The sequence below is a fragment of the Phaseolus vulgaris genome, chromosome 3, assembly GCF_000499845.2.
Source record: "Phaseolus vulgaris cultivar G19833 chromosome 3, P. vulgaris v2.0, whole genome shotgun sequence".
In the NCBI taxonomy this organism is placed as follows: domain Eukaryota; kingdom Viridiplantae; phylum Streptophyta; class Magnoliopsida; order Fabales; family Fabaceae; genus Phaseolus; species Phaseolus vulgaris.
Genome location: NC_023757.2, coordinates 46,366,453 through 46,385,715, shown reverse-complemented (window position 1 = coordinate 46,385,715; position 19,263 = coordinate 46,366,453). Strand labels below are relative to the sequence as shown.

General features: G+C 28.3%; 2 protein-coding genes across 2 annotated transcripts; both read right to left on the bottom strand.

Annotated features, from left to right (window-relative positions):
• Positions 1 to 3,659: 3,659 nt before the first annotated feature.
• Positions 3,660 to 7,822, bottom strand: LOC137805954 (probable hexokinase-like 2 protein). The gene is given in 9 exon segments (XM_068605831.1): positions 3,660 to 4,129; positions 4,221 to 4,302; positions 4,613 to 4,743; positions 4,842 to 4,975; positions 5,063 to 5,222; positions 5,322 to 5,396; positions 5,481 to 5,654; positions 5,735 to 5,885; positions 7,523 to 7,822. Coding segments are annotated over 9 exon segments (1,509 nt in total). The 5' UTR covers positions 7,795 to 7,822; the 3' UTR covers positions 3,660 to 3,799.
• Positions 7,823 to 16,062: 8,240 nt separating this feature from the next.
• Positions 16,063 to 18,903, bottom strand: LOC137808187 (transcription factor bHLH18-like). The gene is made up of 5 exons (XM_068609170.1): positions 18,763 to 18,903; positions 18,405 to 18,466; positions 17,671 to 18,279; positions 16,784 to 17,143; positions 16,063 to 16,648 (listed from the first exon to the last, which is right to left on the bottom strand). The coding sequence occupies exons 2-5, from the start codon at positions 18,441 to 18,443 to the stop codon at positions 16,574 to 16,576; spliced, it is 1,083 nt and encodes a 360-aa protein (XP_068465271.1). The 5' UTR covers positions 18,444 to 18,466; positions 18,763 to 18,903; the 3' UTR covers positions 16,063 to 16,573.
• Between the last annotated feature and the right edge of the window lie 360 nt (positions 18,904 to 19,263).

The following is a 19,263-nucleotide window of genomic DNA, read 5'->3' as shown; positions in this document are numbered from 1 at the left end:
TTTATTTTATTATTGTTGTTTTTATTTTCTATACTTATTTATTTTTGCATTTTTCTTCTTCTCATTTTTAAGCATTAAGTGTAGCATTTGCATTATTTTTTTTTTTAGGATTTTGCATTTAGGGTAGACGCTTCAATATTATTTGTGTGACCACTATTAATTAATACTAATTGACTTTGGTTTTTTTATAATTATGTCCTGTATTTTTTATTTGAAATTAACATGATTACATCATCAATAATAATAAAAATAAATACTAATTTATGTTTATAGATTCAACTTTTATGTTGTTGTAGGGTTTAATTTCTTATTTTCTTCATTCTTAAAAAAATAATTTTAAACTAAACATTTTTAATTTATTACTTTTTAATTTTTATTTTGTAAAAACTCATTTCTTTCTTTATTAATTATATTTCTAACTATTTTAAACATTAAAAATACTTATTTTTTAATGCATTCAAAATTAAAATTATAAAAAAGAATTAATTTATTATTTATTTATTTATTTTTGAAATGGTGCTAGATAGGGAAATAAAAAACAAAAGGGTGTTAAATAGAAAAATAAAAACAAAAAAATGCTAGATAGGGAAATAAAAGCAAAAAGGTGTTAGTTAGGAAAATAAAAGTGTAAATGGTGCTAGATAGGGAATTGAGCTGTGTAACACAATTTCAATTTTTTAAATTAAAGATGAGGATATGGATAAATATACAATGCTCCATCTAACTACTCTTTTAAATTATTAAAACACATATTTAATACAATAGGTAACCTTAAAAAAATATTTGTTTATTATTTTCTTTGCTACACAGTTTTTTTTTCTCTCTCAATTTTTTTAACTCATTTTGGATATCATCAAATTCACTTAATTTTTTTTTATCATAATCACAATTACACATTTTTTTTATGTGGTTTCATTAAAATGATATTAATATTAAAGAAATTCTAAAAAGTAAGATTTATGACTACTTTTTTATAAAATTGATTAGAAGTAAAAAGCTTAGTTGCAGTTTAAATGAAATTATAAATTTTTATTTTGGTAATTTTATTCATTAAAATAATTGATGCAAATAAATACATTTGAATGATATTTTTATATCAAATTTATTATAATTTATAAAAGTATATTTTGGGTATTTAAAATTTAATTTGTAATATATTTTAAAACTATATAAATTTTATTTATAAAGTATTTTAGTTATATCATTTAATTTTAATTATTTTTTTTTCATTTTGTGTATTGTATTATTAACTTAATGCAAAAAATATCATCTTTTAAGTAAATGTCATATTTTCATTAAGTTTATTTATGAAGTGGTTATCATATTTTGAAGTATGATATAAATTACGTTATTTAAAAGAATAAAAATACTATATTACAAAGATTAAAAGTATAGAAAACTAAATGTTGATATTTTAAAAAACCAGCGTATAAAAAACGCTACAAGTTACTACGAAATTATATTTATAAGGTTAACAAATCTTTTAATTAATAAAAAAAATTAATTAAGTGAAACACTTTACCAAATACATAACCTATATGTATACCCATAACAATCTCACCTACCCTTAATTTTGATAAAGAGAAACCCCATTATGTTAATTTTTTGCTTGTTTACTAAAATGAGTCTTGATTAAATAAGATTTTGAGTTACTTGTTTACTTGATTAAATTAGATAATGGAGTCTTATCTAATCTCACCTTATAATTTAAGAAAAAGTCTCATTCAACTTTCTTATCTCCACCATTCCCACTTCTTTACTTTTTTCATCATACCTTCCTCAACAATCCCATACTTGGCTTCTAGCACTTTACACTGTGAGTGAGTCAAATATGAAGTGAAACTTATACGTTTCTATTAGTAAGTGATTAATAATACGATATGATTTCTCAACTACATTTTTGTTTTTTTTTACTATATATTTATGTAACATTTAATTTAAAATATATTTAGCATATGGTTAATTTTAAAAATATATGGATGGAGTAAGAAGGAAAACGGGCATTTCTAATCTTCGAAAAGAATTAAACATTTTGCCTTTTTCATTTGCAGTCGAAATTAATAGTGTATTTTGTTTTAACATTAAGAAACCCCACTCGAATTGAACCCAATAATGACATAAAACTTATAAATTGATCACAACGTCATTTGAAACAGGTAAAGAAAAGAAATGGAAAAATAAACAATTGAGTAGTTGGTGGCAGAGTTTTCAAAATCCACACCACTCCCTACCACTTCACTTTCCTATTTCCCTTTTCAGTGTTATTTTTGTTTGAGCTAAATAGGACTGAAAACAAAGTTGAATTGTAGTACTATTTTTACTTCAACAAGAATTGACTCACTTCAGAAAAACATAAAAAAAACAAGAATTGACTCACTTCAGAAAAATATAAAAAAAAAATCAATCTGAATATCATAATCGAAATCAGTTTTCAAAAACTTTCTAATAATACGATTTCTAAATATTTAAAAATATTAATCTAGACCATTATTTATTCAAACATCATCACTTATTTCTTTGACTTCAATTTTAATCTTTCGACTCAAACTCATCAAAACCATAATCAAAACTTAGTTTAATAAACTTTATGTTTTATTACGTATAATTCAATTACTAGCTTAATGTCTCGTCCAAAACATTTATGTTAAGGTTTTATAAAAACATAAATAACTTCCATTACAAAGCAAATTTTCAAATATAAAAGTCGAGAAAATCACTCTTCTTAACTAACCACACCAATGAGAAAATAAAATAAAGAGAATAGAGAGATAAAGATAAGAGGTTTAAAGAGGCAATTGTGAAGTGAAAGTAAGAGAGGAGAATGTGTTGTTGGGAGATGTGAAGATAGTATTTGAAGGTGTTATTGAGGAGTATAGCGTCATGCAACAATAATGAAGATGGTTGAGGTGTGATCTTTGAAAGATGTCATTGAGGAAGGTGACAGTGATTGCATGATCAATGTTGAATGTAAGATTATTTTTTTTCACGGGGAAGGAGGTGTTGGGCTGAATGAGGAAGAGGGAAGAATTTTTTGGGTTGAGGTTTGTGGCGCTGGCGAGGTGGGTGGTGGTGAGAGTGGCAATGAAATAGAGCGACGACGTTGTTAGTGTTTTCCATGTGGTTTTTTTCATGAATTATGAACAATAAACGCGTTTTGCACTACATATAGAGAGGGAATCAAGTTATTTCGTCGCTTTCCATTCTCACCATTAATTTTGTTGAAATCAAACGATTTTAACAAGTAATTAATCTTACTGTATTTTAACAAAAAAGTTCATTCTTGTCTCTTTCAAATTTGTCCTCTTTTAGAACGAGAAGTTATAATTATTTCCCATCCAGCTTCTTGTTAAAAAGGAAAGACCATGGCAAAATTGTTTCTTGAATATAATGAAAAAGATTTCTTAAACCCCACACACACAGTAAAAACATATTACATTATAATATTTAAAATTAAAAAATAAATTAAATATAATGAAAATATTATTTTATTGGTTTGTAAAGTAACCGAATATAATGGCCCAAGTCCTATTGTTTGCTTTGGTGTATATATAAAAACAAAATGGAGAATTTGAAGGGAGTCCATGTCCAAACTCGATAAATAACTGTTAATTTAGGCCGAGTATACGACATGTCCATTTAACGAGTCCAAACCACTCACTATAAGATAATCAATGATAAAAATAAATAACGCATTCAAAGGCAAAATAAATTCTTCTTTTTAGTTTAAGCATCATCATTATGTATTTTTCTTCTCAAAACAACAAGCTCAAAAGAAAAGAAAAAAGTTGAATGTAAAGGGTCAAGAATCCGAACGATGTGCTTGAGTTTGAGCAGCAGCAAGGAACAAAGCTCCAGTTCCAGAACCACCATGTGAATGTTCAATGATGACATTGTCCGAGAGATCTTTGCCAAGCATTTCCCACACACTGCTATGAAGGTAATTTCTGAAAATGCGATAATCATCATAAAGCCCTCCTTCCACCGTCACCACACTCTTTCTATTCTCAATTCTTCCAAGCTTCTTAATTATTCCCACAATTCCTGCTCCCGCTAATCGTGCACCTCTCTCTGCTACTATGTCACACACCTCAGCCACCACTTCCCGTGCCATTTGACAACAATTATGTATCTGTGCTTTGTTGAATTAGCAATTCTACATCTTAATTCATTTTTTTACCACGGATATCTTTTTATTAGAAAGGTGAAATGTACATTCTTACCTCGAAAATTTCTCCCAGTTTCTCACTCACTATTTCACGATCCTCCGACGTATCTTGATGCATGGCAGCCATATCAGGGAACCTGCACAAAGTGCCAAATCACTCTCGTTAACTGTACCACTCTTTATTCATTCATGCTAGCTCATTCATTTTCTACGTGAACTACGACGATCCTATTAGTTTTCTCTTTTTTAAAATTTACTCATTTTTCTTTTCTAAGTCAAAATTAGATGAAGATTTAGTAAGTGTTCAGATTCTATAATCCAAAATCACCTTAAATTATTATGCAAGTGATTTTAGATAAACTTTTAAAAATTTAGTCACAGGTGAAACAAGTGGTCGTGGGTTCAAAATAAAGGGTTGCAATAGAGGAATTAATTATGATGAGATACCTGAGTAAGTAGGGAGTCATTAACTTGGGAGGCACTGAGCTTCCAAATAAGGCTGTTTCTTGGGCCAACTTCAACAACACATGTCTCACAACTTCTCCCAAATACATTCCTGAAATAAGCTTTCCGAAAATCTGATGAGGTCAAAAACACACCACTCAGTTGCCAATTGTAGATGATTTAGTTTGATATATATTTAGAACAATACAGTGATTTCAGGAGCTATACATACCTCGGTACCAGGATTTGAGCTTTCGGCATCTACACTGGCATCATATGATGTTAAAGGAAGATGAGGGGAGTTGAAGTTTCCCCATTCCATGCTAATCACCTGCAATACTATAACCGAATTAATCATTTAAGTTGCTTAATTCACTTTCACATACACCACATCTAACTAATATCTTCGTGGTTGATAATTTGTGGGTCATGGATATTGTAATAGTAATTAACTAACCAATTCACTTGAATTGGGAGACTGTGTGAGATCGCTGGCAACTTCCTCTGCTGGTTCTACATAAGCAGCATTTGTGGTACTGGCAAGGGTAACTGCAGCCACGCTCTCCCTGTTATAGTATCTTCCACCGGCCAAGCCTCCAATAGTTTCATCAACCTATTCAGTATTAATGTTTTGAATCTGCTATTGCTTCAGATGTGGAAAGACAGACCCCAGAAAATTTAACATTTGCAAATTAATTCATAGGGCTCTAACCAGTGAAGCAACGTGCATTTTCATTCCATGGTTCGTCAGAGCTCGATTTAGGTCCTTCACCATCCCTTTGCGAACCTGCTTCCACAACACCAATGTTTTAGTCTTCCAACACGAAAAAGGATTAGCATTGGGCATGTATGTATGTGTACTAAACTCAACTGGGTTGTTTGCGTTTTTGCGTTGAAAAGTTGTGGCCGAGAAAGGGATAACTTCATCAAGTGGATGTGACAAGGTGAAGCCGAGTTTCTTCTTTTTGGCAGGAGCAGTTTCCTCAATCTCAGGATGCCCTGAAACGAACTTAGCTATCTCTGTAGCAACGTAATCAGTTATTTCCTGGGAAAAGAAATTTGAGGTGTGGTTATAATGCATGCATAGATTGATATAAATGAAATGAAGATTTAGGGTAAAAGTACCTCAGAAGGAGCAGCCAAGACAGCATCAGGGATGAAAATCTGTTCTCTTTGTAAGGCAGAGATAGGCTTATTCTTTCCTCCCAGCCGCGCACACAATAGCAACAAATGCTTTCCATGCAAATTAACCCCATAAAAGAATCCTTCTTCATCTCTGCCATGTGCACATCACTGTTACCTTTCTTTAAATCAAATATATTTCACTATAATAAATATTTTTTCTTTTTTTTATGAAAAATTTATTTCACAATCGGATATTGAAAAATATTAGTTTACAATATAATTTTAAAATTAATCCATTTAAAAAAAAAAATTCTTTCCCCAACTGTAATCCGTGCATGATTTTCAACTAAGCACTATTTCTCTATAGCGTGTTTAGTAAAACTATTAACTAGTTTTTAAGTTATATTGATGGATACAAAAAGTACCTAGCTTGTTTTAGGAATGTGTAATTTATAACTTATAAGTTATTCCAACTAGCTTTGAACTTGTAGTTTATAGTTTATTTAGTTATCTTTCATTACTTTTATTTTATTTTTTATATTAATATTTATTTTAATTTTATAGAGAGAATTAGTATTGAACTATTTTGGTATTTGTTGAGTTACTTTTTATTTTTTTTATGTAGTTCAAATTAAAAAAAAATAACACTATAAATAAAAGTACCTATTATTTTTACATAATGTTGTATGAAAATTAGATAGTGAGGATTTTATCAAACAAATTAAATGTAACAGAGTTTAAATTGATAAGTTAAAAAAAATTAAAATTTAAAAAATGAATAAAAAAGATATATTGGATCAGTATTCATTACATAAACTCATTTAAATAAAAATTACTTATCCAAACAAAAAAATATATACAACTTTTTTAAAAGATAAATAGAAGTATGAGAGAGTTTAATAAAAATTTAATTATTTTAAAAAATAAAAAAATTATAATTACATTTTTTATGAGTAAAAAATTATAATTACATGAAAATATAATTTGATAAAATTAAATAAACTTTATTTATATAATAAAACTTATGTAGTTATATTTTTTTTTTTATAGTTTTGCAGTATTCAACTAGTTTACCAAATATCTTTAATCTAATAACTTAGCAGCTTTAAACTTAAGTTAAGAGGTCAATAACAAAACTTATAGTTTTGCCTAATAAATCATAAATAATAGAGTAAACAGTAAAAAAACATTAACTTTACACATCAATAAAATAATATTTTAATTATATTTAATTTATTTTTTAATATTATTATATTATTATAATGTGGTGTCAAAGAATTTTTTTCCTAAATAATAACGTAAAAAATTGAAATATATATATTTTTTATTGTTAGTTCAACTGGTCTAACTAGATTTGTTAAATGCATTGATCGAACCTCACCAAAAGTAAAAAGTGGGTTAGGAAAATTTGAACCCAATCTGTTATAGGCTTGGTGTGAATTAAATTTTGATATATTTATTTTTAATACATGTTTATCTAAATTGTAAGAGAAAATAAAAATGTAACAATATCATAAAAAACAGGCCTTATAATCTTTGGGCCAACATTTTTATGATCCACTATAACTCCATTCGTTTTAGGCTTCAAGTTTATAAGTATGGGTCGATTTTAAGAATTCTATTGACTGGATCTGAAAATAAACATTTTGAATAAAGTATTAATGTTGAGTAGCGTGGATAGAAGAAAAAAAGTGGCTGTAAAAGAATTTGTATTAAAAATGATGATTGAAGGTTTTCCATAAAGATGAACTAAAATCACATATGATGATGAAAAAGAGAAATAGGTACCCAAGTGGGAGCGATGTAACGTTGGAAACGACCATGTTGAGAGTGGAGGATTCATCGGAAGTAGCAAGAGAGATTTTCATGCTAGACACTATATCATCAGCTACTTGCCAAAGCTTTGTTAATGGAGTCGCACTTTCCCTTGCAAACTTTCTTATTATCTGCCTCGTTTGCCTCAACTGTTGCTCTTTCCACAGCTTCCACTTTCTGATCAATGCCCCTACCACCACCACCGCAATACTTGTGCTCACCACCACCACCACATTCTTCCTCATCCTCCAACACCGATAATTTCAGATCAAGATCCCACATTGTTTAATTCTTCTCTATTAATCTGTCCCAAAAAAAACCCACATAACTGAAATCCGTTAATCTTGTATACAGGAACGAGTATCAAGGAATTCTATGGGTTCAGAGCTCACTCACATAGATGGGCTAATACAAACTTTCTGCACCACCCCTACATTATTCTTTCTGCACCCCTACATTTATCAAAATACCAAACTTACCCTTGATAGTTTTGGATGGTAATAGGTGTAGTGCTTTCCAGGAATCGGGTTTTGAGAATATATTTCAAAATAGGTGATAAAAAATTGTAAGATAAAATTCTTTAAAAAAAAACGTAAGCAATTGTAATTTTTAGAATAGAAAATCTTAAAAACAAAAAATAATTGCAAAATACCCTTTTCGAAACAATGTAAATCCAGAATTCATAAATTAGACCAGATGAGATACACTCTTGATTAATTGTGCAAATTTTCAGTATTATTTAACTTTATTATGACCTTTTTATTTGCATTCGTTATTTCTTTGGGAATAAATTTCTTTATTGTAGGTGATATTTGAAAAATGAAAAAAAAAAACGAAAACATGATGATTAAGAGTAAAAACGCAACAAAACTTATCAACGAATAATATTTATTCATCACTACAAATAACCACCACTATTTAAAAACAAAGAAACAAACACACTCTTTATACTAAAAGATTATTATTGAAATTAAAAAACAAATATATAAGGAAGTACAAGAAAAAGGTTAGGAGTGCAGAGGAGAATTTTTCATTTAATTTGTTCTAAGATAATTTTGTAACATCTACAATTAGGTACTGCCAACCAAAAGTTGCTTAAATAAATTTAACGTTTATTATATGAGTGTCTAAAATTGGTGGCGCTATTAACTTGTCTATTCCTGAGTTTGATCACTACAAATGCTAGTTTTATAGTCACGGAGCAAATACCTTTCACATTAAGTTTGAAATTACTTTCTACATACTTACGCAATTATGGAATCTAAATTTGAAATGTGGGAAACAGAAAGTTGACAGGTTTTGGACATGGACCAACATGTCAAATATGTGGTGCTGAAACCTTTTTGTAGAATTCAGGAGAAAGTTGATAATCTGAATGATGCATGTTGGAGAAACTTATTTTCTCATTATATCATCTATTAAAAAAAAATCTGTATCTCCCTTACATCACACATCCCAAAAAAAAATCTCGAAACAAAATTTAAAAAGTGGATCTAAAGTCAAGGTTTTTTGTTTGTTCATCATCGCAAATTGGCATCAATAAAAGATGTTGCACAGGTGTTTGTCTTATAAAAATATTGACACTTTTGATTTTGAGAGATATACACACGAAAGTTGGTTGAGCATTGTTGTCGTATAGTTGGAGTAATTGATGAGAAAGATGACGTCACCACAGAAACGACAAAATCAAAAGACCAAGGAATAAGAACACGGGAATATATACCCACGTGAAGTCATTTTACATTTTTATCATATCATCTTCTACTATTTTATTCAAAATTTATACATAATTACTTTTGTTTAATCATTCATTTGGAATTTAATCTTTAAACATTCAATATTTCCGAAGTAAACTTTGTTATTCATAATGATTCCATTTTATTTAAATATAATTATGTTATACAAAATATCCATCCATGTTTAAAAAGAAAACTGATCTTGTTTTCTTCCTTTTTTTTTGTATCTTATACATACGCTTGGATTAAATTATTTTTTTGAAATATTCTTTCATATATATAAATTTTTTTATAATCTCTTTTGTTCGATGATAATATTAGGAAAGACCATATTATAATCTTAAAATATTTTATTATAATAATTTTCTCATAAGGTTTCAGAGATTATGATTAGTAATTAATGAGTTAATTTCTGATTAATTTATTTTACATCGATCATTGATTGATTGAAATATAAACCAGTTACTATAAATAACTTTATATTCTTAATCATAAAAATAATTTTTTAGTCCATTCAAATAAAATATATTATTGCAGTTAAAATAATTTTAATATAAAATTTATTTAAAAAATCCCATTCAAAGACACACGTAATGATGCGTTTGTCAAGATGTGCTCAAGTGCCTTTATCACTTTTCAAAAGTTTTGGGACGTTCAAAAAAAGGAAAAAACACTGAAAAAAAATGTAAAATTTGAGAAAAGTTAGGGATTGGTTGGTGACACATAATCTAAATTTAAAAATAGTTTCAACAAAAAAATGCAAAGAAATTCCTTTCACCACCCCACCAACATATTTTCAAACACACGCTTATAAGTTGGCTAATATGTAACAGCAAACCCAAATAGTGGGAGGCACAGTTGATTAGGTTGATATTATACCAAATTGTAACCTCACAAATAAACAATATTAATTGTGGTTCTAATTTCCTGTCATTCCATTATCTCTATATATAGAATTTCTTCAAATACATGATATAGATTTAGAAAGTGTTTGGGTTTCCTCTTCAAAGTTTGTGTGTGGTAAAGTCTTTGGCACAAAAGTAGTTGGGAAAAAGAGAAGTTGAATTATGAAGTAAACCGAAATCAAATATGAATATGATGATGTTTTTTGTATTCCTGGAAGTTTGGAATAAGAAGATCGCCGACCATAGTGTATGAGCTAATTGATGTGTCAAGGTGTCATGGTGTCCATAGAGAAAACTGGAAATGAACAAGACAACATATGCCCATAAATTATGATGCCGTCCATGTTTTGGTCAGTTTTGTGCTGGTCGGTTTGGTGTATTCCCATTCATTTTCTTTGTTGTATTGTCAGTTTAATCCAAATAAAAACAAAATTGAAGTGGCCATATTCGGAAAAATAATGTGTGAAAGGAACAAATGAGGATAATGTTGTGCAGACCGATTCTTAAAAATATGGGAGACTTTCCATTTAATACATTACTTCACTTGCTGCCTAAAAAACACATGCCACCAAGAAGTATTGCACAAGTAACATTTTGGGATGACTCAAGTTTATCTTTTTACGAAAATAATATTTGATCATATTTTGCCTTAAAATCATGTCAGATTTGTTTAAAGCAAAATCTAAAGACATGAGTAGACTTTATCATGAAAAAAAAGACAGGTGAATTTAGTATAAATTAAATTCTTTAATTAGTTTTCGAAAAATATAGAAGAGATGCAATCCTTGATGCTCATAATCATGACCGGAAAATTTAAATTTTATTACATTTTTAACTTTAGGTTAAATTTAGTATGTGTATAGATCGAATGTTGAATTTATTTTTAATACTTGGAAGTTTATCAAATAGAATTTTATATGTCTAAAATCGTATTGGTTTGGTTTGTGTTTCCACTGTGAGCTCTTAAATTAGTGTGTGTATATATATAACATATTTTTATTTTGGTCTTTATACTGGATTCCTAATTTGGTTATTATAACTTTGTCTCTTCGGATAATGATTCATATATTTAAAATCTATTATATGTATAGAAGTAAACAAAATTGTGTTTGGGAAGATTAATTAGTTAGTTTAATTAATATATTTTTTTTTATAAATACTTCAAAGTAACTTATTTTATAAATTTATACTATAAGTTTACACTACAAGAAAATCATGAAATAAAAATCAATTTTAGAGACTAAAAATAATTAGTTATTATAGTGACTAAATTAGATACAATTTTAGAAAAAAAAATAAAAAAATTAGTTTCTATCATTGTTAAATAGTTTCTAAATTGGTATCTAATTAGATTCTAAATTATTAACTACCAATTATTAAGATTCTAAATTTGGTAGCAAAAACCTTGATAGCTAATTAGATACCAATTTAGAAACCATTTAAAAATTATAGAAACTAATTTAGAAACCAAAAGTTTTTTTAGTTTCTAAAATGGTATCTAAAATTTAGTTACTATAACAACTAATTATTTTTTTATCTAAAATTAGTTTCTATTCATTATTTTCTTGTAGTGTTAGTTTTTATTTGATTGTTTATTTAATTTTTTCTTTATTATTTCTAATATTTTAATACATTTCGTTATTACTTATTTCAATTTTATATACATAATTAATTATTACCTTATTTTTAACATTTTTGTTGAGTTAGTTCTAAATTTTTAAGAAGTTCAAATTAAAAATTGAAATAATAATTTTTTTATTATATGATGTTATCCTAAAATTACACAAATGAAAATTATAAAATAGAAATTTAATAAAATAGTAGAATGCCATGTTCAAATTAAAAAGCATATACATCCTTTAAAAATTAAATATAAAATACTAAAAAGTTTAATAAGAATTTAATTATTTTAAAAAATATATATTTATCAATAATTTATCAAACACCAATCCAACAAGTTAATTTATCAGCTAAAAATTTATTAGTTAAGAGTTATCACCTACGAGCTAGTTTATTAGTTACTTCTACCAAACAGATAGTAAGAATATGTTATATATATATATATATATATATATATATAAAATGTATGATTATGGGACCATTGTGATTTTACATTTTAGATATGTAAAATTACAATTTAGGAAAATTTAAAACTTTAGATCGACATAATATTAATAAATTTCTTGTTTTAATTATTTGGGTTGCTCTCGAGTTAGATGTTTATGTGAAAGTCGTCTTATCAGTTAGACAAGATTCAAGTGGTGTGTAATTATTACATTTACTTTTAACCATATATTTAATGTTAATCATCACTTAAATAATATGTTAGTCACTCAAGTAATGAAATACATAATTTAAACAATGATTTGTAGTTTGAACAAGTGGAAGAGAGGAGATACAATTCTCTTACCTTTGGAAGGATATTGCTAGGTATTAGACATGACGCTGAAGTAGTATGATTTGTGACTCAAGTGTTTATTTGAACGTTTAAGCGTGACAAAAGCAGTATACAAACACATGACTGTCATGCATTATATGTGTTATGAATACTTAATGATCCAAAGGTAGTGCACACACATTTATAATGAGAAGTAATTGGTAGCTAAAATCTTTATAGTTAATTATATATAAATTTAAAAATTAATTTTAATTTTTAATTAATAATATAAAGTACTTTAAATATATAAAAAATAATTAATAAAATAATATCTAATTTAATAATAATATTAACTAATTGTTTTTTATTTAATAATTTTCTTATAATGTTGTAAACTCAAAATTATAATAATTCCTCCACTCAATAATGGTGTGAGTTTTTTATCCACTAAATCCAAATTTGTGCACGATTGCATTTGCAAGATGCAATTTAGGATTGTTGGTGAATATAACATAAGAAAAATGAAGATAATAAACATATTTTATCTATTTATGTTTATTTAATTTTGAAAAATCAGTAAAATTTAAATAAGAAATTATTGAGAACAGAATGGTTTCGCATATACTATTAATTCAACATTTTATCACTCCACTATTATCATTTCCCGAAATTTTACTACCCATTTTTTTTTCTTGTACGTTTTATTATTATAGTTTCAATTTTCACATAAGTGTTGGCAGATTCCTCAAAAACTGCTATTTTATTACACTTTTTGCAAAATGACAGCATTTTGTTACCACTTTCAATGGTTAGCATCATTTTCATACAACGGGAGCCATTACTTCAAATTTTAATCCCTTTTAGTTTTTATACATATAGTTTTTAATTCTTTACCACATAGACTAAAAAAATTAAAACAATATATATATATATATATATATATATATATATATATATATAAGAATTGAAAAATGTGATTTTAAGTATAAAGACTAAAATAAAAAATTTGTTTAATTATAAGAACTAAATGAATAATTTAAACTAATTTTTAAAATTAAAACGGAAAGGAGAAACAAACATACCCTTGTTACTCTTTCGTATGCAGTTTAGTGGTTTAAGAGTTTATACATTACCATAAATTCTTTCTTTCTAAGTGATATTTAACGTATTTTTTAAATAATTCAATTTTTAATAATTAATTTAAAATTAAAACTTTATTTAATGTGGTTTATAACTAAATAAAAGTATACAATATTTCCATTAAAATTATATCAAAATTAAGCTTAGTTCTTTTTTCATTGTTGCTACTGGTGAAGTTAAAATTGTATATTAATTACTCAAATTAAGTTTAGATTGAATGATTAAACCGAAATTTAACAGTTAATAATACTTGTAAACGTGTGACAACTGTTTTAGTGTTGTACTTGTCATTCTAACCACGTGTATCATGATTTCATGGTCACTTAATTATTTAATTAAAGATATTGAAAAACTACCATCACTATCGTGATAAACACTATAATAAGTACATTAGGTTTTAAATAAAGAAACCTTAATAATGCAATCTTAGTTAAGTATTTTTTGGTAGATGGTCTTAGTTAAGTTTGGAGCTAAAATAATGCACCTTATCTTTTTCTGGTCAAATTTACCTCCGAGATCTCTCCGCTGCTGTTTAAGGTTCAACCTTTTCTCACCTTAATCCTCTTCTACTATCTATACCATTTTTTTTTCTCCCTTTCATTAATTTCACACAAGAACTAAAAAATTATATATAGAACATCACTTTATATTTAAAAATATATTATATAAGAATTAATAAAAATAAAAAATTAGAAAATTAGAAAAATATAAAAAAAAATGATATTAGAATTCATGTAACAATCAATGTCCATGAATAAAACAAATTTTGCATTTTTGGCTGTTGAAGTGTCATGCCAATTACATCTTGAATGAGTCATGAGACTTCAAATCTATATTTAACTTTTTAAAATAAAATCATGAAGCATTCTTACGCAATTTGACTAATTGAGGATGTGATTGATCATGCTATGATGAACATCGACTTGGCAAGATACAAGTTGATATATAATTATAATGTATTAATGATAAAGATAGTTTATTTTATGTCCAGATAGCATTAGACATTGTTATATTAGTTTTAACAACAATAATGTATAGAACATTATATCGTGCAATACAATTATTTTTGTATAAATTGATAAATATTTTCTCAAGAATTTGTGAATATGTACAAATTAATTTAAGGGTAAATTTGTCGTATTTTATTTTAAAAAAAGTAATTATTTTTCTATTAATTAAGCATCTTGAAGCATATTTAAATTTATTATTTTAATTAATTATTGATATACATAATTTTTAATATATTTATCTTAAAATTTATTGTTTTTTAATATTCACCTAAATTAACATAATATAAACTTTGCACTACAACCCAAAAGTTTGTGACTGCATGTGTACTTAAATGATTGCTAGATTAGCAAGCAGATCTGAAGATTTTGGGTAGGTTTAAGTGGTTTCCCATGTTAAATTTTAATAGTTATGACAATGTCATGTGGACCCATGATCCAATTGCAATCATTAAATTTAATAAACTTCTTCTGCAACAGAGTTGATGTATTATTAGTAAATTGTAATACTCTTTTAAGATTTTGCAGACCCTATTTATTAGAAAATGCTTACTACTATATCGTTTTCATGTTATGATTAAGGAATTAAAAGATAAGTTTCTTTCATTGAACTATGTATTTAGCAATTATCTATTTATTTATTCCTGATAAATTAAATAATAGGATCAATAAATATAAATGGTTAAAGTATTATCAAGAATAAATAAGTAGATAATTTTAGTTGGAAGTAATAAATTGTTTTATTTTTTTTCAAATGTATTCTTATCATTAATTATTTTGTTAGTGTTTATTAGTGCAATCATTCAATTTTAATTATATTAAAAAAATAATAAGTTATCAAATTATACGTAATTATTGTAAGCAATATTGTATCCAATTATATGTAATTAATTTAATAATAATAGAATCTTATGATAAAGTATTTCTGCCTAATTATATATATATTTTTCTATAAATGGAGTGATACATACATAAGGGAATAAAATCATAAGAGAATCAAAACATTTTTTTCTTCTTAAGATACAATTTTCTTGTAAATTATGAGTATTTCAGTGTAACAAAAGTATAATTCAGACTATATTAACTATGGGATCTTATAAAAAAATATAACTTTGAGTATTATAAAAAAAATTACTAGTAAAAAGATCCTTCTTTTAACTAATTAATCACATGTATCTTTAGAGAAATGGTTAAGCATTTATGTTAACAAATTTGTTTTTAAAAGATAAAATTGCATCACTTCTCAACCTGAACAAAATAAGTCCAAATGGCGAGAATCTCGTTTAAACCAAAAAATTATTAGTTGTTGAAGATATGCACCCACAAGTATCCAAAATAAACGAAATAATGAACAAATAGACATTTAGTAATTAACAATAATAATCTTATACAGAAGTGATCATCACTATCCGACATAACAATATAAAATAAATGTGCCAACATTGTTTTTCAATGAAACTGTACCGTGTTCACAAAACGAAAGAGGAACGAAAGAGGTAATAGTCAAATCCTCTAAAAAACCCTCTTTAGAACACAACAGATGTAGAGATTTGAAAATGCCACTAACGTAGCTAATCAATCACCTACACAAAAAACTGTGGAGAAAAAAATGAAAACAAGGCATCATCTTGAACTCTACAGCAAAACAGACCCAACTAAACTAAGGTACGCTGGAGGAGACTCTTGCAGTCGCAGGCCATTGATATGTTACTCCCAAATCCAGAAGATAGACTAGGGAAAAAGAAAGCACTGCGATAAAAAAAAACTCTTTTTATTAAGCTCTTTTCCTGTAGTGAAGGATGCACGACAACAAATTAATGTAGCTACATCAGTGGATGCTTGAACTGGTTAATTGGTCCCTATGAAAGCTGCCTCAAACACTGACTTAAGTTTCTTATGAGATCTTTTGCAGTCAAGCAGTAGTCCTTGTCCATCTGCAAGAAACACACAAGTTTGATCAATTAGTGAAAATGTGTCAAGTCTGAAAATTCTATTTGAATACTTTGCTAGCACAGTGTGCTACCTAGTGCGGAGAAAATTTCTTTAAAGATTGAAGTTAGTATATTCACCTTAGCAACAATAGTTATGTCAAGAGTGTTATTCCCAAAGGGCAAAAAGCTGCTACTCTGAACTGTGAGATTATGCTTCTCTAATTCCCTTAGTATAGCAGCTGCTCGTCCACTGTGTTTGTCACAGTGGAGCCTGACGAGTACCTCTTTACCAGAAATTCTTGCTTCGATTTCGGGGAGTGACTGGTTGGAGTTTTCATCGGAGTAGGAGCTATCATCTCTGGTGAAGACAACAGATCTCTTCACGAACACTGCAGATTCAACTGTTTTATCCACAGTTTGTTCCTCCAGGATCTTTACCCGTTCTTGTAGTTGTTTCACGTACTTTATAGCATCTTCTAGGACGGTAGCCTTGTCCATCTGCATGCAAACATTCATTGTTTAATAACAAAGAATATTCCCGTACAACATGATACCAATTATGCATAGCCGATTGAAATCAAATTGTTTCTGCATGCAGAATTAAAATTAAGATTAGTGACAGTAATCTGTCACTAAAATTTACTTATCCCATAATTATAGTGAAAAAATAAATAACTTTTCATCCCTAAATTTTGTCCCTAGACAATTGATATTTAGTAGTTAACTGCACCCAGTTAAAGTAGAAGATATGTATTTCAGGTGTTCAAGGTTTCAAATCACAGCCACAATATTCCGGAGGTTTCAGTAACCATAACTATAACTGCATCAGCCACGTTTGTTCATAATTTTCTATGATTACAGTAATTGCAAAAGCATTTACTGTGTGTGTTTGACATGTCGAGATCATGCATGAAATTTAATCCATCATACACCTAGTAATTTGTACGAAGTCCTAAGTTAAAAACTTGCTGCCGCCATCGTATAAAAAAAGAAGAAAATCACGCACGAAGTTTTACAAATGGTACCTTCTTGAGTCCAGGGACTAAAGCCGAAAGAGCAATGAACCTCTGGCTGAGCTTTTCCCTTCGTTTTCTTTCGGCTATGACGTGATCTTGAGCTTGGGTTGGGTTTCTAGCCATTGTGACTGCAGCCTTTTTCTCTTCCTTATCATAGCCTAGAAAACAATCGTTGTCATAGGAACTTTGAGAAGCCACAGCTGCAAAATCCAGGCTCTCACCATACCCAATTTCAATTTTAGGCTTCTTCAGTAGTTTTGCAGCATCGAGTTTGTAGAATTGTTGGGATTGTTGGGAAGAAACAGAAGAAGCATTGGATTTGTCAAAGGAGATGATTTTGGAGGATGAAGAGGAAGCAGCCTTGGGAGCCATCATGTCAGTGCCGTAAGCACTCCAGGTACTCATAGTAGTCTTGGGTTGCTTGGTTGGTCTAGGTGGAGCAACAGAAGTTTCAGCACTTTGAGTGAGGGAAGAGTTTTGTGTGCTTTCGGAGCTCAAGCGCTTGTGAGAGGAAGAACCCTTAGGGGACGCGGAGAAGGACTCAAAGTCAAAATCATCGAGCTGGAATGGAAAGGAATCCATCGGGTATTGATGAAACAAAGTGGGGTCCTCCATTCCCTGTTCATAAAACAAATTGTAAGGTAAGTCTTCAGAGTTTCAGGAATTATATATCTGTGATTAGTTACTTTCCTTCAAATCAAAGGTTATTATATATTGTTGAGTTGAGTACACAGTGTGCTTACAAATTCAGGCAAGTAGATGGTCGATGAGATTTGTGTCATCCTTCACCTCGGTATAGCACACACTGAAAATGAGAACAAAAAGACACGATCAAAACCTGGGGAGAAATATATAGAACCTTAAACTAAATAAAACAACTTAATCGTTCCTATTTAAGATATGATTATCAAGATAAACTGAAATTGAAGTTGAAGCTGAGAATTAAAAAGTCAAATAGAAGTTAGAAGTTGATCTAGTTTTTGGGACGCAGAAATATGAGTTATGAGAAGGAGTTAAGGGATGTGAAAACTTGGTTGATGATGGAGAAATGGGTTGCGAGGAGACAGTGACGTGTTTTGGAAAGAAGACAGAAAAGGTTACCTTGATTGAAGGAAGAAAGGGAGGAGATGGTGAAGTGTTTGTTGTTTTGGAAGTTTAGAGATGGGAGCAACGTTGGAAGAAATAGGTGAAAGTGAGAGTGTTTTATAAAGGGGCACGTCCACGCTTAGTACTCGCTTCTGAAGAGACCGTGTGAATATGTTAATCCCATTTTCTTGGGTTAGTTCATACTGTTTGAAAGTTGGCACTCTGTCTTCACTCACAGCTTGCGATGTTGGTCAAATTCTGGGTTCTTCCATCCCTGCCTTTGTTTGTTGGGTCAGGTTAGCCACGTCAATAATTCGCTCATTGCCAACGTAATAAATAAACCCAAAACACTTAATTGACGTCTGATTCTTTTTATATCATTGCCATTTATCAAACGTGTTATTCCAAATAAACAATTTATCTATCATATTAATTATTCCATACATCAAATTTTACATAATATTTTTCTTTTAGTGCCAAAATTCAAAACCAAATATCATGGAAGGTGTCGATAAT

What these genes read in the sequence shown, in the direction of transcription:
- LOC137808187 (XM_068609170.1), bottom strand. Translation starts at nt 18,443, where the DNA reads ATGACACAAATCTCATCGACCATCTACTTGCCTGAATTT. An exon ending in TAGTCCCTGGACTCAAGAAG is followed by an intron (nt 17,144 to 17,670) that starts GTACCATTTGTA and finishes GTTTGCATGCAG; the next exon opens with ATGGACAAGGCTACCGTCCT. An exon ending in ACATAACTATTGTTGCTAAG is followed by an intron (nt 16,649 to 16,783) that starts GTGAATATACTA and finishes TGTTTCTTGCAG; the next exon opens with ATGGACAAGGACTACTGCTT.